This window comes from Oryctolagus cuniculus, chromosome 6, assembly GCF_964237555.1.
Source record: "Oryctolagus cuniculus chromosome 6, mOryCun1.1, whole genome shotgun sequence".
Taxonomy (NCBI): Eukaryota; Metazoa; Chordata; class Mammalia; order Lagomorpha; family Leporidae; genus Oryctolagus; species Oryctolagus cuniculus.
The window spans coordinates 1,949,944-1,973,130 of NC_091437.1; the positions used below are offsets into that span (position 1 = coordinate 1,949,944).

Here is a 23,187-nt window from a genome sequence, read left to right on the forward strand (position 1 = left end):
ATGAAAAGCAAGCAACACATTCATTTGGATGTCTCAGGGATACTAGCCATTAATGTGTCCCGTAGTGATACAGACATCAAAACAAACTTTCATGAAAATCATTTTGACATTGTGGTAGTATTTTTACATTCCATCTAAAATACTTTTTTTTCTTTATTTTTTAAAGATTTGTTTGTTTGAAAGCTAAAGGTAGAGGCAGAGAGAGAGAGAGGTCTTCCATTTGCTGGTTCATTCCCAAATGGCCACAATGGATGGAGCTGGGCTAATTGGATGCCAGAAGCCAGAGTTTCTTCCAGGTCTCCCACATGGGTGCAGGGACCCAAGGACTGGGGCTATTGTCCACTGCCTTCCCAGGCCAAGCAGACACTGGATCAGAAGGAGAGCAGCCAGGACTTGAACACACCCCCGATGCCAGCACTGCAGGTGCCAGCTTTACCCACTATGTCACAGCACCAGCCCCTCTTTTATTTATTTAGAAGGCAAGTTGAGAGAGAGAGAGACCTTCCATTTGTTGGTTCACCTCCCATATGCCCACCACAGCCAGGCCAGGCCAGACTGGACCCAACGTCCTAAACCCAGGGCAGAAAGTACAGGAGGAGTGAGGCAGTGTTTTTACACCAGGCATCACATGATCTGCCAGATCCTCTTAGGAGAAGGACCACAGGGAACCTCAACCAGCGAGGTGCATCTCCAGGAGCTGCAACTAAGAGGGGTCTATGTCCGCAGCACATTTGCACGGATGGAACACCGCTCACAACCTCAGTTATGGGGAAGCAATGACGAGGAAGAATGAAACTCATGGTGCAACATATTTATATTAACTTTAATAAAACTCTAATAGGGAGTTACTAAGAGTGACTATAGTTAAATGGGGGAAAAGAGAAAACATAAGAGGGGCAACTAAACTGACACAACTCAGGCCTCAGCTTCACAGCAGGGAGGCCACTGTCCCAGGCACCAGGCTCACAATGAGCTCAGATCTGCTCCTGAGGTTCCAGCACTCAGTCACGAGGGCATCACGATGGTGTTCATGGCCTTGAGGCTTCTGTGGGCTTCTTGACGGGGGGCTCCAGCTGGCGGGACAGGGCATAGCTAATGGAGAGAGCACAGCCATGAGTCCACCAAGAGCCTCAGCTCAGGCCTCCCTCCCAGGGCCTGTCCAGGAGCTGCAGTCCTGGGGCCAGCAGTGCCCATGGGACAGGGCCTGCTGCCCACCAGGGGGCCTGGACGATGCTCCCTGCAGCTGCACAGCAGGGAGAGCCCTCCCCACCCCCACACTAGGCTTCACCTGATTCCTGCCCATCACTCACCTCTCCTTCTCAGTGAGAAACTCCACAGACCGGAACCACACGCCAAACTCCTCATCACGCTTAAAATAATACTTGCTCGCTGCCACCTGCAGTAGTTGGATTTCTTGCAGGACTTTCATTTCCTGGGGATGGAGGGACACACAGGACACTGTCAGGGCCAGGGCTGGGAATGCTGTGGGGACCTGGTAGGGGAGGGGCTGCGGTGTTCTGGGTGTTTCCTCTTAAGAGGCCTCCTCCCCTCCAGCCCATGCAGGCCCCACCCTGGCCTCCGATGGGGGTGCAAACAGCCCCTCCCCAGGGGCTTCTCCTTGATTCCAGTCCTCTTCTTGCACCCACCCTAGGGATGGGTCTCCCCCTCATGTGCACCCAGCCCTCCTAATAGAGCAAAGCTGCAGGGGTGATGCATGGGGGTCCCGACCGGGGCTACCTGTGACCCCCAGTGCCCTCCTGCCCTGAGTGAGGCCACAGCTGCTCACCTTATTCAGTTTCTGGAAGCTGACATCAGCCTGCTGGAAGGCAGACAGAGTCCATCAGAACCGCCCCCAGCTGGGCCCAGCCCTGACCCTCCCCTTCATGAGGCCATCAAGGGGATGTGGGTAGGCAAGGACAAGGATCTGGGTGAGCTCTGGAGAGGGGACCTGGCAGCTGAGGCTCAGGCACCTGCTGTTCTCCCCTGCCTGGTGACAGGAGGGAAACAGAGGCTGGGATGGGCGAGGGTGCTTGGCCATGTCAGTGCTTCCTGACCTTGCTGGGTCCAATTTCTCTCCTGCCCATGGAGCCTACCCGAGGGGAGGCCAAGGAGGCTCAGCCAAGACCTTGTGTAGCTTTGTCCCTCCAGGAAAGGGAGGGGCACCCGGTTGGAGGCCCCGACACTCCCAGGGCAGAGGCAGTGAAGCCCCAGCCCCAGGGACGGCTGTGAGGTTCAGGAGAAGGGGGGGCAGCGCTGAAGGCTAAGAACGCAGTCCAGGCTCTCCCCACCCCGCCCCGCCCCCAAGCCTCAGGGACCCGGCCCACCCCACCTGCCCCAGGATCACTCACATGCACAGAGTCCCCCATCACAGTGTCCAACATCACCAGGTATTTCAGGTAGGTGCCAAGAAAGGGGACGACTCCCTGTGCCACAGGGGGTGGTGATGAGCACCTGCTCTCAGCTGCCCCCCGAGCCCTGGCCCCAGAGACCCCTCCACCCCAGCTCCTGGACTCTGGCTCATGTCTCCCCTGGGAGCCATCCAGGACCTTGGCAGCCTCCCCCATTCTCCATCCTCCCAGCTACTCCCAGGACAGCAGGCACCCCTAGGACTCCTGCTGGGATGTCCAAGGGCACACAGGCCATGTGGCCCCCAGCGCCACCTCAGCCCCAAGTGCACTGAGAGTCCAGCTGCCCCAGGCCCTGGCTCTGGTCTCTCCGGTGGAGGCCACTGAGGCAGTGTGGGGACTGCAGGGAGGGCTGGAGGTGGAGGCCCTGCTCCTGTGGCTCGGGCCCGGTGTGACGGAGGAGTCCCCTCGCCCGGGCGCACGCACCTTCTGTTGTTTCCACAGCCTCATCTGCGCTCTCTGGGGATTCTTCTCCCGGGCAGCAAGCTTGAAGGCACCCTTCTGCCAGGATCAAGGTCAGGGTCATAGGGCCTGTCCTTACCACCCCTGCCCACACCTGGGCTCTCTGCTGGGGCACTGCATGTCTGACCCCCTCCCCCAAGTGCACTCTGTCTGGATGCTGTGGCTCCCACCCTCACTGGGGGCACCTTGAGCAAGGGGCCTCCCTGGGTTTGCTCCTTGGCTGGTGAGGGTGCTGGGTACACCCTCCCCTACAACAGCTGTCCTGACTCAGCATCCTACGCCTGCCCTCCTCCTCCTCACTGTCCCCTGGGAGGAAGGCCAGGCCCTGCACCACGCATCACCCTTCCTGGTGCCTCACCGACCCCCGTGAGCCCTGCACAACAGGCTCATCAGCCCCATCCTCTACTTGAGAAATCAGAGGCCATGGGCAGTGGCCAGCCCAGGGCCACACAGGAAAGCCTGCCCTGCCCCCAGCTGACCGGCACCCCACTGCTTCACCCCAACTCCAGCTGCACCCCTGGCCAGGAGTCCATCAGGGCTCTCTGTGTCCTGGTCCCTGGCCAGGCACAGCCATGGAGGGAGAGGGCCAGGTGGTCTCAGGAGGCCTGGCTGACAGGTGCTGGCCACCCAGCCCCACTGTATGCTCATCCAGCCCCAGCAGGGTTGAGGACGAACCACAGCTTCTGCTGCACATCTCCCCTGCACTCAGGGAGTGGCCCCCAGGGATCATCTCTGAGTGCACAGGTTCTGGGTGGCCACACTTTGCTGCCCCCTTAGGTGGAAGGCGTTAAGATGTGGTCAGGCAGAGCCACCGGGCATGCGTGAGGAGGCCCCAGTAGCTTCCCTCGTCCACCTGGAGATGATGTCATTGCCCTGGGCAGGGTGAGAATCCCAGGACCTCAGGCAGGTGATGGGCAGTGGGTCAGGGCAGGACGGGCATCACAGTCACAAGTGCGTCTGTCTCTCATAGGCCCACTGCACCTGATGCTCGGCAGCCGTCGACCACGGGCCCTGGGACACCCGTGTTCGGTTCCCCCCTCCCCAGTGCAGGTGGGCAGCCTTCCCCATGCAGGTCCTGGGCAGGCAGATCCCAGGCAGGGCCTGGCTTCCTGAGGAACCGAGGTCACCTGGTGGAAGGAGGGAAGCCCTTCCTGCCACTCTGCCACACAGCCCGGGTGGGGTCAGGGGCACAGAGTCTGTCCTGCTGGCCAATACTACCCCTGCCCCCGTCCCTCACCCCACCCCTCACCCTACCCCCCAAACACTTGCCCCACCTCCCAGCCTCCCTACCTTGGTGAGCCGATCTCTGCTCAAGCCATTGTCCTTCTCACACAGGCGCTCAAATTTTTTGCAGCTATTCCTGTGGAGATGGGAAACCAGGAAGAGCTACTCGGTGTGATGGGAAGGTGGTGAGTGCAGCTCCCTTTGCTCGAGAGCAAGGAGGATGCACACGGCCCAGGTGAGTTTCCCACTGAGTTCCCTAAGCCCTGGTGCCCAGGGGACAGGAGGGGAGCTCAAGTGGTTCCCCTGGTCCCTCCCCTCCACTGAGCAACACTGTTCTGCCTCAAGTTCACCTGCACAGGGAGCTCCAGTACTGCCCAGGAGCACCATTAAAGAACTGGTGCCTGACAGCAAAGCAAATATAATCCTGCGGCAAAAATTAGGCAGAAGGTCTAGGGGTCTCAAAGGTGCCATTCCCATGCCTCCCCTTAGAGTCCACGTCTGGCCCCTCCCAGAGTCATGGGGGTTAGTGGTGAGTCCTAGGGTCCCAGGTACACCCTGGTGCTCCTGTGGGAGAAGGCACCCACCTGGAGACTTCTCCCCACGTCTCTTGCAGGCGACAAATTGGGGAGGTCTGTAGAGCAGTGAGGATGGCATGGGCCGAGGAAACGTTCCTGAGGGTCTGGCACTCCTGGAGAGCAGAGCGGATGAGGGAGAAGTCCCTGATCCCCCTGGGCTGACATCCCCCTGCTGCATCAGATGCCCACGGAGCCACAGGAAGGCACGAGGGCACTGTGGCCACCCTCACAGGGAGAGGATTGGGTTCAACCCACACGGAGGTTCAGGTGGGAGGTGAGCATGCACCCCTGGGGGAAGTGAGTCAGGTCAGGCCCCTCCCTGCCAGGAAGGGCCCAGGGTCTGTGCAGGGCCTTCAGCCACAGGGTGTACTCCCGAGGGCTGATAAAGCAAAGTGGCCATTCCCAGAGTGCAGTGAGCGAGGGCCCTGGCCGCCCGCAGCTGACCTTGGCCACCTTGATCCAGTGCTCCACCACACGGCCCCTGTCCGTGGCCTTCATGCTGGGGTCCCCCAAGCATGTGGTTACTACACAATTTGTCACGCAGTTGAACTGCTGGACGGTGGCATGGACAGTGGAAGCCAGGTGTTCCTTGCCTCTCTTGTTGCTCTTGGTCCAGACGGAGCCCAGGCAGTGGAAGGGCACGACCTTCTGGAACAGCTCCTGGGGAGGAGAGTGTCCCATGGGCACAGCCACCCCCACTCAGAGTGCATGGGGGCTGTGCATGGGGCTCACAGCGGTGGGAGCAGCAGCCCCCTGAGGATGCCCAGAGCCCCACGGCCCAGAGCGCATTCTTGGAGAGAAGACACAGAGGTGTTTTCTCCCAGGCATCCTGGCCAACTCCCCATCCCTCAGCCCATCGCCATCAGCCCTGTGCTCCTTGTGCCCATCCCAACGCACCTCCCTGTGGCAGCTACAACAAGGGCTCTGTTTGCGTGTCTACTCTGGGACCCCGTCCAACTCTGAAGCCTGATCAGTGCTGAGACAGGTAGGCATTCTGGGCAGACCGGCAGGGACTGGGGCCTGGCAGCACCTCAGTGAGTGCCCTCCACCACCACTGGGCCACACCGTGCCCAGCTTTCTGTCTGTCGCTCTGTGCACCTGGCATGAGTGTGTCCCATCTCTGCTGTGCACAGGGGACAGGTGGGTTAGGACATGAGAAACGAGCCCGGGTCACACTGGGGCTGAGACATGAAGCCTGGGCTGACTCAGAACACTGGACTTGGCCAGGGCTTGTGTGGGACGGCAGGTGCCACAGGGACGCCGTGGTCCTGGCCCTGCCCAGCAGAGCCGGCTGCTCACCGCATCCAGAAGTGTGAGCTGTTCTGCCATCTTCCTGGGGGAGAAGGCGGTGATGTCAACCATCTCCGCCCCAGGCAGCTCCTCTGCAGTCCCAGCCCAGCCAGAGGAGGCCTGTGGAGCTGGCCCTGGTGCTGATTGTGCGCATGGGGGCAGGCCCCATGGGGAAGCTGGCCCTGGCTCTGGAGCAGGTCCTGGCTGAGCCAGTGGTGCTGCAGCTGGCTCCAGAGCCAGTGTGCGGAAGCGTGCTGGCCCTGCATGCAGAGCAGGAGCTGGAAGAAGAAAGGGTCGCCAACGTGAATCACCTTCCAGTGGCCTCTGCAAACCCCGAGAGGTCGCACTGCCTGGAAGGGGATTCCAGCCCCAAACACCACCCCTGAGAGACCTGCAGACTGCGCTGCCCCTCACCATCTGCTTTGGCCTCAGGGTGCTGGGCGTGTCCGGGCAGGGCATACAGAAAGTACACCTGGGTCCCCAGGTCTCCTCCAGGCAGGCTGACAGGCTTGCAGCCCACCTTCATCTTCAGCAGTGGAAGGCTGGTGTTGCCATGGAGTTCTGCCTCGTACAGGTCTCTGCAGCGTCCCAGGAAGGAAGCCATGTTGCTGGGGACACAAGCGAGGGCAGTGGGGTCAGAGGCTGGCCTTGGCCGCCACACTGCACTGCCTGGGGCTCCTCTGTGGTTCTGGGGCCCTGGGCATGCCTCAGCCTGTTCAGAGCATGACCCCACCCCCCAAGCCCTCACAGGCTGCCCCAGCCGTGGGAGATCTGGTCAACAGGGCTGGTGCACACCCCGTGGTGACAGCCTCCCAGTGACCTTCTTTCCTGAGGGGAAGGCCCCCGGCGCTCAGCACCGAGGCTCCAGGCAGACTTAGGAGCAGGTTTCTCAGGATCTCTGTAGGTCTGGGCCTCCTGGGGTGGGGGCGGGAAGCGTGGGTGGAGCTCGGAAGCACCTGTGCTGGGCATGGACCCCTGGCTACTCTGCGCCCCAGCCTCCCCTCTCCTTTGCAGGTCTGGGACCCCATTCCCAGCTCTGTTCTCCTTTCCTTTGTGGGGAGTCCCCGGGCCTTGGAACTCTCAGAGGAGTCACAGGAAGTGGGGGATCCACACCCTGCCTGTCCCTCCCCAGCCACAGCCCACATTTCGCTCCCACAGTTTGCAGGGACAGAAGGCCTCCAACTGGACCCACAGTCTGTGACGTCCTAGTGGGGCCTGGGCTCTGACATCCTGGCAAGACCATGGGAGGACGATCCTCTCCCCTCTGACCCTGTGGACAGGACCTGAACAGGCATTCAGCTAGGAGAGTCTGGGTCCTCCCAGGTCAAGAGGCCCCAGGAATGCTGTCTGCTTTGTTCACTGAGCTGTGACACGTGTCTGCAAAGTGACTGCCCAGTGTTTAACATTCACGTGCTGTGGGGATGAACCACACACGGACCCTTGTCTGAGAGCTGAGGGGCCTGGACCCCACACCCAGTGCCCGGGCCCTGCTCTATCTGTATTAGGGCCTGGGGTTGGGAGGCCTCCTTTACAGATGGGAATGCAGGGCTGCTCTCTGTGGGGTATACCAAACCTCGAGGGCCGTGGGCTATTGAGTCCCGAGGGTGCAGAGACCAGAAGAAGAGGGATGAGCACAGCGCCAGCAGCCCTGGCCACAGAGCAGGCACCAGGCCCCTGCCATGTCTGCAGTCACATGGTCCCTGTCAACCCCTGAGGCTCACGCCCACACCACCCCACTTCTCAGAGGAGCACATAGGCACAGAGAGCCACGGCTAGGGGGCAGCAGAGGCCCTGTGTTCCTGGAGGGCACAGACACTCACCTATGGAATATCTGGTCCAGGAAATACGGAACAGTGCTGAAGTCACCATGTGAGCACAACAGAGTGGACAGGTAAGCGATGGTTCTTCCTGGGGAGGCCGGGACCAGGGACTCCTCCAGCTTCACCCCGGTGCCTGGCTGCAGGCTCCGCAGGGGACAGACCTCCACCAGGTGCAGTGTGGACACACCTCCAAACTAGGGGGGACCAGCAGGGACAGGAGTCAGAGGCGGCTCCAGGGACCCCCGACCACGGGAGTCTGGGCTGGGGGAAGACCCCCTCACAGAGGGCAACCAGCTGCACCAGGTGACCCCTCACATCCCTGGGGGTTGGGAATGAAAGGCCCAGAGTGACTTTGTTGGCCACATAGAGAGCAGTGAGGGAGAGTGGGGAGGGCAGAGTATCCCCCCCAGGGAGGCCAGCAGCTGGGAGCAGCAGTGCAGAGATGGCAGCTGGCAGTGTCCCGGCCACAGCCCTTCTGCACGGTGATCTGACCGTGGCTGCTCCAGGGGACACCTCAGCCCCTCTCCCCAGCAAGTGCTGTCTGGGCCTCTGTCTCAGCAGGGCATTAGCTCCTGTGAGAGCGACGGTGACGCTCTGACTCTGCGTCCCTGAGTGTGGTTGCATGTGCCATGTGCTCCTGAGGAGGTGATGGACGTTAGGCCAGGCCATGGTGTGGGCCCCAGGTCTGCCGTGCTGATAAGGAGAGGGGACAAGGACACAGAGAAGCATGGGAGAACACGAGAACATGGGAACAGAGATGGACATGTACAAGCAGGAGACACAGGGACATCCAGCCCCCAGCACTGTGTGCAAACTCCTGTGTGAGAGCCGCCCTCGTGTGGGCCCTGGGCTGTGACTGCCCAGCAGACCAGGCTTCCAGGGGCGCTCTCTGAGGTCGTGACCTGCAGCAGGGCAGCCGGGGAGGAGCATGTTATCCCAGCTGAGCCGCAGGACAAATGTCCTTTCTCATGCAACAGGATGGAGACGGGTGGGGGCTCCAGGGCTGAGACCGAGAGACACACTGCTGACACATGCATGGAGTAGTCTCGCTTTCTCCTGAGTCTAAGCCTCACCCCTGTGTGTGGGGTTTGGGTTCTCCATCGTGGGCTGTGGGGAGGTCTGGAAGCACAGCGGAACCGACCCCTGCCCGGGATTCCCGGGCTGGGTGGGAAAACAGTGCTGTCCCACACACGGACGCTCTTGACTTTGTATCCAGGGAACCAGTAGTAACCTGTCCCCTGAAAATCCCACCAGGGCCCGACATGGGGTTGCCATAACCCAGCTGTCAGTGGGCAGCAGAGGGGCGAGATCTCTTAGGAACGAGACTGGGGTCATTCACTCGGGAGGGAAACACCAGGGCGGGGCCCAGAGGTGCCTATATCCAGGCTCTGGTCCTCAGCCCAGCCTGGTCATCTTGAGTCCCCACCTGTGTATCTCCCTAGGCCCCTCCCTCAGCCCAGCCCAGCACTGTCCACGGCTGTTGGCCTGACACACCTGTCCATTGCCTGAGAAGATGAGTTCCTCATGGGAATCATTGCTGATCTCCAGCGTGGAGCCCTGCAAACAGAGTGCCCGGAGCCAGGCCAGAAGGCGTCAGTGTCCCACAGGAGACACCCCGTGAGTATTTCCACTCCCCAGGTCACATATGTAGGGACATCTGGGTATACCCCCAGCCAGGAGGACTCCAGGGGACACAGGAGAACTCAGGCGTAACCCCTGAGTAGACAAAAGGGCCCCCAACACCCACTTTCCCATCCGCCATCCCTGGAATGGGTACAGATGACACCACAGCCGTCCTCCAACACCTGAATCCTGGTGCTGTGCAGGAAGGACCCCTCCTCTTGTTCCCTTCGTGGGGACAGGAAGACAGCCCTTGCGGGGTCACCAGAGACTCCGGCCCTGGACGGGACTTCCCGGGGCTGCTAAACCCTGTTACCTGTGGCTGCCTCCTCCCCCGTGGCCACAGGCGTCCATAGTGAGAGCTCAGCCAGCATGTTACACGCTGGAAGAGACCTTCATTCTGGGCTTTGGCTCTGCGAGAGCCTCGCCTTGAAGGGCAGCAGCAAGGGAACATAGTTCTCCCTGCAACGTTGCCTATCAAGTGAGCTGGCAATGGCTACCACTAGAATGTGGGTGCCTGGTTACCAGAGTTCCATGTTCTGTTGTGGCCCGTCACCAAGGAAGTGAGGTCACTTCCTCCAGGTCCAGGACATGGACCCTTCCAGCAGGAAGAGCTCCCAAGGCCCTCTGGGCTGCTGACTGTTCCTCTCCTGCCCCGATGTCATCCCCTTGACTGTGCACAATTCTGCAAACACAGCCCCATCCCTCAGTGCCTGGGAGACCTGGATGGGGTCAGGATCCCAGGTTGAAGGGCACTCAGTTGGAATCTAAACCTCCTTTTCCTATCATTTCCCAAAGACAGTAGCCTGCTTCTTAGGAAGGCCCCTAAGATCCAAGCTAAGGTCAGTGAGGAAAGCCAAGGGCAGTGTCTACAACAGACTCGAAGCTCCATCCCTGAGTCGGGGGGGCCCATCGGCCAAGGAGATTTAGAGGATGGCCTGAAGCATGTTTCCTGGTCTGCAGTTTGAGTGTCTCTGGTTTGGACATTGGGCATTTCAGAGAACTCCACGAGGAGACCTGAGACAGCGCACGTGAAAGACATCCTCCAAAACTGATGGCGAATCAGCCGTCATCTGCATGTGAGGCCTCCGAACCAGGCCACCTCACAGACAGATAATACAAGCTCAGCATCAGCAACCAGGGCCAGAGTCGAGGAACAAGTCCACTGTCGTTTTCCACTGAAACACAAATGCCCCCCCACAGGTGCCTCCATTTTCACCACAGATGCCAACAGGAAGACACTTCCACTTGAAAGCAGGTCTAGTCTCATTCAGCTTGGCCTGATTATTTACATGAGTGCAGAGAGAATATTGATCATATACATCTTTAAAAGTCTCATTTCTTGACCTTTTAGTAAAGAATCTCAAAATAAATGAGTTAAATCTACTCCATGCTAGTGAGTCATAGCAAGGACTTGGCTCAGAGTTTACAATACCCACAGTTTCAGGTGAAATACTTCCTTCTCCAGGTCCCTAAAACATTTGGAAATTTTGTAGTCCTTCCTCATTCACCCTGAAGTCTGGAGAATCATAGAAGTCATGGACCAGGCCAGGGGTTACTTTTGTCCAAGGGGTTTTCTCTGCTTCATAGGCTAAACTCTTTTCCCTAGACCAACTTCATCATGCTGGGTTCCATGCCCCATCTCTAATACAATAAGTCAAAGTCTTGGTAACAAAACTAATGTTTTCATTCTCACCCACAGCAGCCCTGCTATTGTACTCAGAACTGGGTACCCTCATTACAGGAGGAAGGCTCCCTCCACTGTGTATCACTGCTGTGCAAGTAACTGCTTGTCTGAGAATCACTGGGGACGTCTCCACCCAGGGCCAGAAGGGAAAACAGCATCGCCATGTTGGGACCGCTGTAACTGCCACCACAGGCACACTTTTGTCTGACAAGTCAGTGCTTCCAAAGTGACAACACCTGAACCACCCATGACACTGAATGAGTCCCACCTCAAGGGACACTGAGAAACTTCTACCCAGGAGGAAGTGAGAAGTTTGGGCATTTGGCTTCGCTTATCACTGGTGTCAAGGAGAAACAGTTGAATTCCACTATGTTGAAACAACTATTTAGAAACTGATTAAAATTTCTTCAGCTTTTCTTGTGGATAAATTAATATGATAGGCTGGAAGAAAGATTGTGGCTGACTAAGGTGCCCCAGCAAACACCTCCACGAGGACTACAGTTTGAACAGCTATCCACAGAGCAAGTTGCCGTCACACAACTATGGAAGCTAGGATAGAGACCACACAGTGCCTGGTTTAGTAGAATAGTTGGGAAAGTTGCATTGAAGAAAGCAGGAAGAAAGAGGTGCCATGTCACCCCTGCCCTGGCCCCAAGTAGTACAGTATGGACAGTCAGCTCTTGGTTGGGGGAGGGAGAGAGGAGACAGAATCCCCATGCCAGGCCCACCGTCACCATCACCAACTTCAGACTCGGGTGGAGTCCAGCAGCCCACACCTGCAGACTGAGTGTTTGGACCTCCACAGCCAGGCCAACTCCACCACCATTTCCCCAACTGCCAGCTGGAACTGCAGCAAGACCCTGGTTGTTGCAGAGTAGGGCAGGATCATTTCTCAGCCTTTTGGCTAAGATCAGGTGCACAGTAGGGCAGCAGAGGGAGTGCAGGACCCTGCAGTGGAGCTCAGAGCTAGAGCCCACCCCCATAAGACCAGTACCAGGTATAGGTAAAGGCATCTACACACGGGCCAGTCCTCATTGACTAAGCCTCTGACTTGCCAGGCCTTGTGTGGAGGCCTACACTCCAGGGGGAGGGACTCCTTACAGCATGTTGTCATCACCAGTCTTTGGAGGCCTGGCAAGTACCCCAAGGGCCCATCCACTGTGGGACCCAGGTATGGCTCAGCTGGGTGCCAGTCTGGATAGTGAAGCAGAAGCCTTTATCAACCTCTTACAGTCTTTCATAAATAGCACAACTTGCATCGGCTGGCAAAGCCCAACACGGAAGGTTCTAATGGCTCCCATCTCTGCGCAAGTGCTTGTGTATGGAGTCTCGGGACTTGCCCCAGTATGAGGCGGGTAGGGTAAGGTAGGGTAGACCTGTATCAGCATGTGTCACTGTTGGCCTCACCTGGGCCTGCTGGGTATCTTCAAGACTGCACAGAGCCCCAGATGTGGCCTCCTACCTCCCCTCCTACAGCCTGCGGCCATCAGCAAGGAACCACAGGACTGGTTATTCAGGCCAGGAAAACCCAGTGTGAGCAGATCCTAATGGCCCCTGTGCCCAGGCCAGTGCCAGAAGACAGAGTCTCTAGAGCAGTTTCAGTGCCAAGTGGAGCACCGAGGCTCCTGCTGACCACTCTGATACCTCATGCAGCATCACTAGTGGGGTAGGAGCAGCATCAGGCCATGAGTCCACCTCAGCAGCACAAAGACCAGAGCAGAGAGGGTGGCTTTAGGTCCTAGCCTGGCTTCCCTCGTTTCAGTGGGCTCTGGGCTCAGGATATGATCTGGCATTATGGCACTAGAGGACAGAAGACCAGAAGTCTGAGCCTACTCCAGTACCAGGAAGAGGCTTGTGGGGATTGATTACACCATTTTAGGGACTTTTAAGTTCATTCTGAACAACATATCAGCTGTAAATTTGGGACAGATCTGGGCCTGAGTATTGTAGGACTAAAAAAGTAAACAAACATTAACAGCAAACCCAATGCAAAACTCATCTTGGGATTTGATGTCATAGAACTGTCCATAGGCTCAGAGAAAACAGACTGCTTAAAATTTCTGGAAGGACAAAGTCAGACTACTGTAATAGATCCCTCAATGTACAGGCAATGCCATACACCAATAAACAGCAGGAATGTCCAAGGAACCACAACCTCGCCTAAAGAGCAAAATAAGGTCCCAGAGAACAACTGCCTGGGAACTGAAATTTCCAAGTGTTTGCTTGAAAATTTCAGAATAGTTGTTTTAAGGAAACTCAATGAAATTCAAGACAACACAGAAAATGGTTTAGTACTTTAACAGAAAGAAATGAGAGACATGGAAGTGATTAAACAAAATCAAACAAATCCTTTAACTGAAAAATATACCAAGCAAAATTTAAAATGCATCAATAACAGAATTGATCAAATGGAAGAAAGAATCAGTCCTTTTCAAGACTGACTATTTGAACAACACCATATAGTTGGAGGAGAAAAACAATCAAGAGGAATGAACAAAATTTTCAAGAAATCTGGGAGCATGAAAAGAGCAAATATTGAGGCTTAAGAGGGACTTGAGGGTGGGCAATATGTTCAGTGCTGAAGATGGCTGAATAGGGGAAGCCACTCTAACTTAAACTGCTCTGGGAAACTAAAAGAACAAAGGAAGAAATACGTTCCCAGGGGTCTGACTACTGGGAAAATTTCTTGAATAAGCGATAAAAAATGCAGGCTCTGTGGGACAAGAGGAGAGGAGACAGAGACCCCTATAGCCATGCGGTGCAGCCAGCTGCAGCTGTGAGCTGCCTTCTTACCACGTCAAGGTTGGGAGAAATCGCCGTGCACCCTGATGCTCACATTTTACCTGAGAGGGAATTCCACACGCACCCACCGGCTTTCACTTCAGCCTGGAGAGCTGAGTGGGGTCTCAGCAACTGCCAGGCTTGCAGCGGGGAAGCTGCCCTGCTTCCTTCCCCTCTCCCACTCCCACAAAGCACCATACGTGACAGCGAAAAGTCGCACAGCACCTCCATTCTCCTACCAGCATCATAGTCAGCATCACAGAAACACGTGGGGCAATGGACAGGTTCCCTGCATCCTGCAACTGTGGGAGCTGTAGGGCATTAGCCCCAGAGCTACGCTAATGCACTCTGTGTAAACTAGGAGGATTCCCCTAAGCTAATGAGAGCTAACACCAGAAGCAGCCCATAAGCAAAATCCACTCCCACCTGGAAGATCTGCATAATGACCCCACTACACCATGCAACATCAGGACTGTAACAACTCATTCTAAATTTCTCGGTGCCATTGGAAATCTACCTGGTGGACATGGGAAAGAACCTACCTGTATTCCACCTCTCTGGGCTCCAGAGTAAAAAGCTCCTGTGTGCCCTGTAGTCACCCTGAAGGACTGGGACAGGGTTCAGTTCACATCCTCTAGTTCTAGGATTAGGACTGTCGGTACTATAAGCCACAGCACCAGTTGGACTAGCAGGAACTAAGGAAGGGTCCATCTGTATCACACAGTCCTAGAGCCACAGCCATTGTGCAACAAGCCCTGGCATCACTCAGGCTTGCCGTAGGACCAAGGGGCACCCATCCTTGTCCCCCTCAGCACCAAGATCAAGGCCCTGGCTATCACATTCACCGGGGAAATTGACATTGAGACCTCTGTGGGCCAAAGATGCACACCCAAGGGAAACTTGTTTATCACAAAGCCACACTAATAGCCCTACAAACTGCCACTGACTACTCCACTGTCACTTACAGGCACAGCTGACATTAAGACAAAAAGAAATCACTCAGAGACTATGCTCCTGGGTTCACCTAAAACAAAAACCAAAGCAACAAGCCAAGTAATGTATTGTATTTCATCTGAACCATAAGCTCTTTTCCACTAAAACCTATTCCTTGAAGAAGGGAGGAATACACCAGATGGACAGGCATCAATAGAGGGACACAGGAGACATGAAGAAGAAGGGTAGCATACTCCTCCATGTCAGATCCTGCACACATCATTATACTTCAGAACACTGGACTGGGTAAAGACTTCAGAACATTGGACTGGGCAAGGATTTTCTGGATCAGACACCAGAGCATAGAAGAGAAAGCAAAAATAGACAAGTAGAATTTCATCATATAAAAGAACTTCAGCACAGCAAAGGAAATAATCAAGAGTGAAGATAATCTATAGAATGGAAAAAATATTTGTAAGCTACATATCTGGCAAAGGGTTAATAACTGATTATGTCAGAAACTCAAACAGCAAAAATAACAAATAATCTAATTAAAAATAGGCCAATTAAAACAACATTTCTCAAAGGCAGATATATACAAATGACCCACAGATATGTGAAAAACGCTCAACATCACTTATTTGACTTGTAAACAAATGCAAATCAAAACCACAAGGAGAGATCACCTCACTCCAGTTAGGTTAGCAACAAGTATTGTTGGCAAGAACCTGAGGAAAAGGGAACACTTGCACCCTGTTGTGGGAATGTAAGTTAATATGGCCATTGTAGACAACAGCATGGAGGTTGTTCAGAAAACTCAAAGTAGAATTACTGTAAGATTTGCATCTCTACTATTGAGTGTATACCCAATAAAATTTAAATCAATTTGTTGAAAAGATATCTACACTATTGATGACTGAAGCACCATTCACAATAGTCAAGAAACAGAAACAACCTGAATATCCATCAACTGATACACTGCCAAAGAAAATGTGGTTCAGAGCCACAATGGAATACTTCCCAGACATTAAAAATGACATTTTGTCATTTTCAACAAAATAAGTGGAACATGAGGAACTTGAGGTCATTTTGTTAAGTGAAATAAACCAGGAAATAGAAAGACAAGTATCTGAGACCAGCATCATGGCCTAATAGGTAAAGCCACCATCTGCAACACGGGCATCCCATGTGGGCACTGATTTGTAACCCAGCTGTTCCACTTCCCATCAAGCTCTCTGCTAATGGCCTGGAAAAGGTAGAGGAAGATGGCCCCAATGTTTGGGTTCCTTCCATCAACATGGAAGACCTAGATGAAGCTCCTGTTTCCTGGCTTCAGCTGGTCCAGCATTAGCTGCTGCAACCAACTAGGAACCAAACTAGCAGATGGAAGATCTGTGTGTGTGCGTCTGTGTGTGTGTGTCCCTCTAACTTTGACTTTCAAAAAATAAATAAATCCTGAAAACAGAAAAAGAAATACAAGTTCACACAATCTCAACCATGTGGATTCTTACAAAAAAAGGTGATCTCATAGAAGTTAAAAGTATCATGGTGGTTATCAGAGACTGGAGAGGAAAAGGAAGAGAGAGGGATGGGGAAAGGCTGGTTAGCAGGTACAAAGTGACAGACAAACAGGAATAAGAAGTTCTGGGATTCTATTTCATCCTATTGCACTGTAGGGTAACTATAGATAGCTAATTTACTCTATAAGAAAAACTAAACGATAGAATTTTTTAATGTTTTCACCATGAAGATATACTAGCTGTTTGACTAGATAGATATATTTACCTTGACTGGGCACATGTATCAAAATATCACACAGTACCTCATAAATATGTACAAATTTTATATGTCTATTAAATTTTTTAAACTTTTATTTAATAAATATAAATTTCCAAAGTACAGCTTTTAGATTACAGTGGCTCCCCCACCCATAATTTCCCTCCCACCTGCAACCCTCCCATCTCCTGCTCCCTCTCCCATTCCATTCACATCAAGATTCATTTTCAATTATCTTTATATACAGAAGATCGATTTAGTATATTTTAAGTAAAGAGTTCAACAGTTTGCACCCACACAGAAACACAAAGTATAAAGTACTGTTTGAGTACTAGTTATAGCATTAATTCACATTGTACAACACATTAAGGACAGAGATCCTACATAGGGAGTAAGTGCACAGTGACTCCTGTGTTTGACTTAACAATTGACACTCTTGTGTATGGCATCAGTGATCACCCTAGGCTCTTGTCATGGGTTACCAAGGCTGTGGAAGCCTTTTGAGTTTGCCCACTCTGATCAAAAATTTTTAAATACAAATTTCCATTAAAAACTTTTTAACATTGTCGATGGAATTAAACCATGTGATTTTTTTCACAGGGAATGGAGCAGAGCTCCTCATGCCAGAAAATAGGATTGTGGATGCTCCTGGAGTTTTGCCTATTGGTCCTCCATGTAGTTGTTTATCTTCTTGGCACTTATGTCTTCTGTTCAGAGATCAAATGTTTCCCCACAACTCTCTGAAAAGCCCCTACCACATCCTTGTTCCTCAGGCTGTAGATAAGGGGGTTTAGCATGGGTGTGAGGACAGTGCAAAATACAGATACAGCCTGCTCCTGCTCAGGGGTGTGGGATGAACCCGGTGTCATATACATGAAAACACATGGTCCTAAGTAAAGACTCACCACCAGAAGATGGGAGGAGCACGTAGCCAAGGCCTTGTTCCTACCTTGGGGGGATTTCATACGAAGGACACTGAGGAAAATGAGGGTGTAAGAAGACATAATGAGTCCAAAGGGGATAACTAGAAATGCAATGCCCATCACAAAGACCACCAGTTCATAGGTGGAAGTGTCTGCACATGAGATCTTCATGATCCCTGGCATCTCACAGTAGAAATGGTGGATCTCTCTGGAGCCACACATTGGCAGACTCATAGTGTAAGAAGTATGAGCTGTGGAAGCTAGAACGCCCCCTATCCAGGACACCACAGCCATTTGTAAACAGACTGCATGGTTCATAATGACTGCATATCTCAGGGGCTTACAGACAGCTACATAACGGTCATAGGCCATGAAAGTCAACAAGATGCACTCAGCACCCCCAAGAGTAAAGAAGAAAAATAACTGGGTTCCACAAGCAAGACGTGTGATGTTCTTCCTTCCAGAGAAAAAGTTTATTGCCATCTTTGGAACAGTGGTGCTAATGAGGGCCAGGTCTACAACAGAAAGCTGGCTGAGGAGAAAGTACATTGGGGTATGGAGCTTCAGGTCCATCCATATCAGGAGGAGCAGGATGAGGTTCCCAGCGAATGAAGCCAGGTAAACCAAGATGATAATGTGGATGAGGACACTGACATATTTCATTTGGGGGAAGAGTCCCAAGAGAATAAAATCTGCCATTAATGTCTCATTTCCGTTCTCCATTGCCTTGACTGGTCTGATTGAGCTAACAAAAAGAAGATGAGAAGAAAAGTCAAGTGGAATTGTATAAAAATTTTCCAAATGTTTCTATCAGTCAGCAGTCACTAAATTAATCTGATGTAACAACAACCCCTTGAATCTGAGTGACTTTTGAAAATAGACACTAATTTTCTTGCTCCCACATCTGCAGGTCAAATGGAACATTTTATTTTAGGCTGCAAGACAAGTACATGTGTAATTCAGACATCTTTCACTCTGGGATCAGTAGGTACCTGGGGCTTGTTCTTTGCCTTTTTATTTATTTGAAAGAGTTACACAGAGTTAGGAAAGGCAGAAAGAGAGGTCCTCCATCCACTGGTTCACTCCCCAACTGGCCGCAATGGCTGGAGCTGTGTCGATCCAACGCCAGGAACCAGGAGCCTCTTCTGGGTCTCCCACGTGGGTGCAGGGGCACAAAGATTTGGGCCATCTTCCACTGCTTTCCCAGGCCACAGCAGAGAGCTGGATTGGAAGAAGAGCAGCTGGGATTAGAACCAGTGCCCATGTGGGATGCTGGCGCTTCAGGCCAGGGCGTTAACCTGCTGCACCACAGAGCTGGTCCCTGTTTTTTACTTTTAAAGAAATTATTAATATGTATTTGAGAGGGAGGGAGGAAGGGAGAGAGGTAGAGACTGAGAACAGAGACAGAGAGAGAAAGTCATTTGCTGATTCACTTCCCAAATGCCTGCAATGGCCAGGGCTGGTACCAGGCTGGAGTCAGGAGCTATGAACTCAATCCATGTCTCCCACATGCATGGCAGGGACCAACTACATGGGCCATCAGCACTGCCTCCCATGGTCTGCACTCGCCCGAAGGTAGAATCAAAGGAGCTGGAACTAGGAATTGAATCCAGTTACTCAATATGAGACTTGAGAGCCTTAACAAGCATCTTAATCACTAGGCCAAAAGCCCACCTCTGGGACTTGCTATCCTCAGGGAGGCCAGAAGAAACACAAAAAGGAGCAAGTAGAGTCATGTGATTCCTGTGATGATCTGAGCTCAGCGTGACCTATCACTGTCATCCACATTCCAACATGGTAGGGAAGTAAACTCCATTCACAGTCAAACACGAGACTGGGCAAATAAGGAGGGACTGAAGACAGCCAACAGGATCCTATTCACCAATCTTCTCAACGCTTATATATTTCATTCTGAATTTTCAGATATTTCATGGTTTAAATCATCAGTCCTCTACTTAATGTGGTCTGTTAAGCCCCAACAATGGAGATTCATGGGTTTCTTGTGACTACAAATAAAACTACAACCAATTGTTTGAGATCACAGGTAGCCCTTGGATATGCCACTGGCTAGACCTGCACTAGGTAAATTCATGAATTCTTTTCACATATGGACTTCTCCCTATGGGCTGATTTAAGTCTACGCATGCAGGAACCATAGATGAATGTGCAATAAATTACAATAAAATAAATCCATGATCCCTGTCCTTTGATGGAAACTCGAGAGCATGACACATCAGCCAGTGATTTTCCTGAGTAGCCAATGTTGTGCATTTCTTTGGAAATAGTCATAAAAAATGATAAATCATATGAGAAAAAATCATGAACAACCACTGAATCAGCTTCTATGAACTGCAAATGAGAAATTAGACTGTGCCTGTATTCCAGTTGGAGAATATCTATTGCCCCCAGCCTCCAAAATCACAGAAACAGAAATAAAAGTCTCCTGTGCCAAGCAATTTTGAGCAACAGGGACAGAAATAAGCCTGACTTATAATTCTCATGATGACCACATCACTAATTATTTAGATGAGAGGAGGCCTTAAGAAAACACATAAACCCATAACAAACCTGGGGGGGGGGGTCATGAAACACACCTGAGGGACAGAGAAGCCTTGCCCGTGTCTTACATCTGGGAGAATGGCACTTGTAAGTTCCATTATCACTTAGACTGTGAGTGGTTTCTCTCTGAGAAACCTGGGGCATTGGAAGCTTCAGCTCATTTGCACCAATGTCATTTCAGGGATATTTTCTTCCAGATAAGGGTGAATAATGCTCCACAGTAATCACTTCAGCTACAGTGCCTTTCCAGATATTGTTAATTTCAGTGAGAAAATGGATAATTCTCCAACAGCAGGCACTCAACTAAGCTGCTAAGGGCCAGATATGACAGTGCTCCTATGCTCACACGTTACATCTAGCCAGCTCATCTTAATGTGTACCCTGACTCCGTGTGAAGAGGCCCTGCGCGCTTCCTTTCCCTCACTCTCCCACTGCTCCTCCAGCCTCACAACTTTTGGTTTTCTTTATTCTGCCAATCCATAAAAACACATGAGTTTGGAACTCATGCGCCACATTATAGTGGAATATCCAGAAGAAAAAATAAAACTTCTAGTGGATGCATCTGGGTACTATGAACCCTTGGGTCATCAGAACCACATGAATGAGCACCAAGATTTTCCCACAGTCCTGTGTGTGATCATGGGGCTCCCTAGAGCTGATCTGAGGGGAGATGCAGCACTTCACTGCTGACCCCTTTCTCAGCCACGGAATAGGGGGTGCGGGGGGCTGGTCTCGGTGTCCTCCCTGGTGTCTACTCAGCGCCTGCAGGACGCCTCCCCAGCACAGCCTCAAGCTCTCTGCTCCTTGGCTTCAGGACCCACAGGAGGCCGTCATCGCCCTAGAGAGGGAATGGAGGGGTAACTCCCTCAAGGATTGCATCTGTTTTCAGATGTTGATGTGGGAAGGCCATAGACATCCTTTATGGAGGATGCTTTCAAAATTGCAAAGGAAACTAATTTTGGTCTTAAAAACTCACCGGTTTTAGAATCACAGATTTTTTTGGTGGATGAGCATTTGCAGTGACTAAATGAGGTACTGGACTCAGTATCAACACAGTCTGCGCCTGGACCCTCACACAGCCTCACTGCCCCTGTAATAGGTACCCATGACCGTCTCCTCCTTCATCTCTTTTCCCATCCCTTGCTTGGGAGAAACTTCATTGTCTTATTCTTGTGTTTAATCTCAGTACTAAGACTGAGTGTCCAGCACCCAAGACTATGCAGCACAGAAAGGGAAACAGAAAGGGGGGGGGCAAGAGGGAGTGAAGGAGCAACAAGGAGCCCCCCACCCCTGGGACCCAGGTCCTGCAGGGAATCCCAAGGGTGCCATCTCATTTGCTCACTAGGGTACATGATAAGTGAGGTGCTACATTTGCCTTTGTACTCATCAAACCTAGAGGGTAAACTGTGGGGTAAGAATATCCCTGGTTCTCTCAGAGCATCCCCATCGGGGGCCTCCCAGCTTGGTGGGTGACCTGGTGAGCCTGCCCAGGGTGGACACCTGACCAGGTCTGCTTCATCTTCCCGGGAGACTGATCTCCATCAGACTTGGATAGTATAGTTTCAGTTCTTCCAGTTCTCTTTAACCAGATGATTCCAGCATTACACCATTTTTCACTAAAATCTAAACATTAGAGAATAACTAATTTGTTACATTTAAGGTATATTTTGGGGGACTGGTGTAGTAGCACAGAAGGTTAAGATGTCACTTACAATGCCAGCATCCCATATCAAAGAGCTGATTCAAGTCCTGGCTGTTCCACTTCCAATTCAGCTCCCTGCTAATGTGCCTGGGAAGGCAGCTGAAGACGGCCAAAGTACTTGGGCTCCTGCTACCCATGTGGGACACCCAGATAGAGTTCCAGGTTTTTGGCTTCAGTCTGGCAGAGCTTCAACTGTTGTGGCCATTTAGGGAATGAACTAGCAGATGGAAGATCTCTCCACCTCTCTGTCACTCTGCCTTTGAAATAAATAAATCTTTTCTAAAAGATATATTTCTGAACAAAAGTTAATCTGTAAGATAGGTCGTACTTGAAACAGCAATGGGTAACACATACATGCTAAGTAGAGGTCACAGTTCTAAGTACCTTGCACTTAGTAATTACCCTCATGGGCAGTTTGCTATGTCATATTTTACAGATAAGGGACCCCAGCAGAGAGGTTTGCTCACTTGTCCAAGATGAAATGGGTAAAAAGTACAGAATCTGGATTTGAACCTAGACAGGCTGATTCAGAGTCCATGTGCCATCTCTTACCTGTGGGTGATGACTGAGCATCTTATCCCCTCCCATCCAGACTTCTCCTCTGCCCTCCAGCTCCCACACCCCTTCACACACACAAACCTACTGACACCCACACTCAGAATCCTGCTCCCATCTCTCACCTTGATGAGAACCAAGTCAGGAAACAAGCATCTCAGACGGTGGGCAGGTGGAGAACAGTGTCACCCGGTGGCCTGTCCTCTGTCAACACCAGTGCCTGTCTCCCAGTCCAAGCCTTACCCAGGTAACTCTTCTCTGCCCTGCTTCCATGCAGACCCAGCAATCCCTTCTGGTTCTCAGTGTCTGGGATCCCCCACGTGTAGGTTTCAGGTCCTGTGGAAATGAAACTCTCATAAATTGCTGAAGGATTCAAATTTACACACTTTGAAAGAACTCACCTGGAAGTGAGCTTCCCTTCACTCCTGGCAAGAACCAGATGACTGATCCCAACTAAACCTCAAGTTTATGAAGCTGTTCCAGCCAGTCACTATCAACCTTGGAAACTGACCTCCCCAAAGGGAATCAGGCACATTCTTCACAGAAAATCACCCCAGACGCCTGAGTTGATATTTACAAAGAAAACACTGTGGGGATACATGCATGTCCCCTTGCTGGGGAGCTATGGCAATGCAGGAAATGAGAAACAAATGTGAGCTTGTGCATCAGTAAAGGAACTGCCTGATGAAATGAAACACTGCTGTTATGTAATCACTTCTGGGGGCTCCAATCACCTTTGCCCATTAGGAATTCTACCCCCAGGCATTATTTAACTTTTCTCTTGAGAGTTGCTTGAATTTCTTCCAGATTCAGGAGGAACTGCCTAACCAAGTGGGAGAGACTTGGAGGGTACAGATCAGATATGTGGGTGCTGC

At 52.1% G+C, this 23,187-nt stretch overlaps 2 protein-coding genes across 5 annotated transcripts in view; both read right to left on the reverse strand.

Moving 5' to 3' along the window:
* Nucleotides 1–808: 808 nt before the first annotated feature.
* On the reverse strand, nucleotides 809–10,155 carry LOC103345956 (ral-GDS-related protein). Of its 2 annotated transcripts, none has more exons than XM_070075765.1 (13): nucleotides 9,713–10,155; nucleotides 9,271–9,333; nucleotides 7,777–7,970; nucleotides 6,371–6,564; nucleotides 5,966–6,234; nucleotides 5,111–5,326; nucleotides 4,676–4,779; nucleotides 4,158–4,227; nucleotides 2,832–2,906; nucleotides 2,349–2,423; nucleotides 1,787–1,816; nucleotides 1,311–1,432; nucleotides 809–1,092 (listed from the first exon to the last, which is right to left on the reverse strand). In XM_070075765.1, exons 1-13 carry the CDS (start codon nucleotides 9,848–9,850, stop codon nucleotides 1,029–1,031), a joined length of 1,614 nt encoding a protein of 537 aa, XP_069931866.1. In that variant the 5' UTR covers nucleotides 9,851–10,155; the 3' UTR covers nucleotides 809–1,028. The 2 variants fall into 2 exon arrangements, with proteins under 2 accessions (XP_069931866.1, XP_051697038.2); XM_051841078.2 differs by having other exon boundaries at nucleotides 1,787–1,819; nucleotides 9,713–10,150.
* Nucleotides 10,156–16,770: 6,615 nt separating this feature from the next.
* The window catches only part of LOC108175951 (olfactory receptor 2T27), a 31,426-nt gene continuing 25,009 nt past the window's right edge, over nucleotides 16,771–23,187 (reverse strand). The window contains exons 1-3 of one of the 3 annotated variants that reach the window (XM_051841084.2): nucleotides 22,824–23,099; nucleotides 22,438–22,648; nucleotides 16,771–18,241 (exon numbers count right to left, since the gene is read on the reverse strand). In XM_051841084.2, coding sequence (XP_051697044.2) covers nucleotides 17,272–18,219 — 948 coding nt within the window. In that variant the 5' untranslated portion in view covers nucleotides 18,220–18,241; nucleotides 22,438–22,648; nucleotides 22,824–23,099 and the 3' untranslated portion in view covers nucleotides 16,771–17,271. The other 2 variants (XM_017339186.3, XR_007917421.2) reach the window with 2 other exon arrangements.

Coding starts and splice junctions, on each gene's coding strand:
- LOC103345956 (XM_051841078.2), bottom strand. CDS start 9,850: ATGTTCCCTTGCTGCTGCCCTTCAAGGCGAGGCTCTCGCAGAGCCAAA. Junction 2,424..2,831: donor GGCTGTGGAAACAACAGAAG/GTGCGTGCGCCC, acceptor CCTGTGGCACAG/GGAGTCGTCCCCTTTCTTGG. Junction 1,093..1,310: donor TTTCTCACTGAGAAGGAGAG/GTGAGTGATGGG, acceptor TCTCTCCATTAG/CTATGCCCTGTCCCGCCAGC.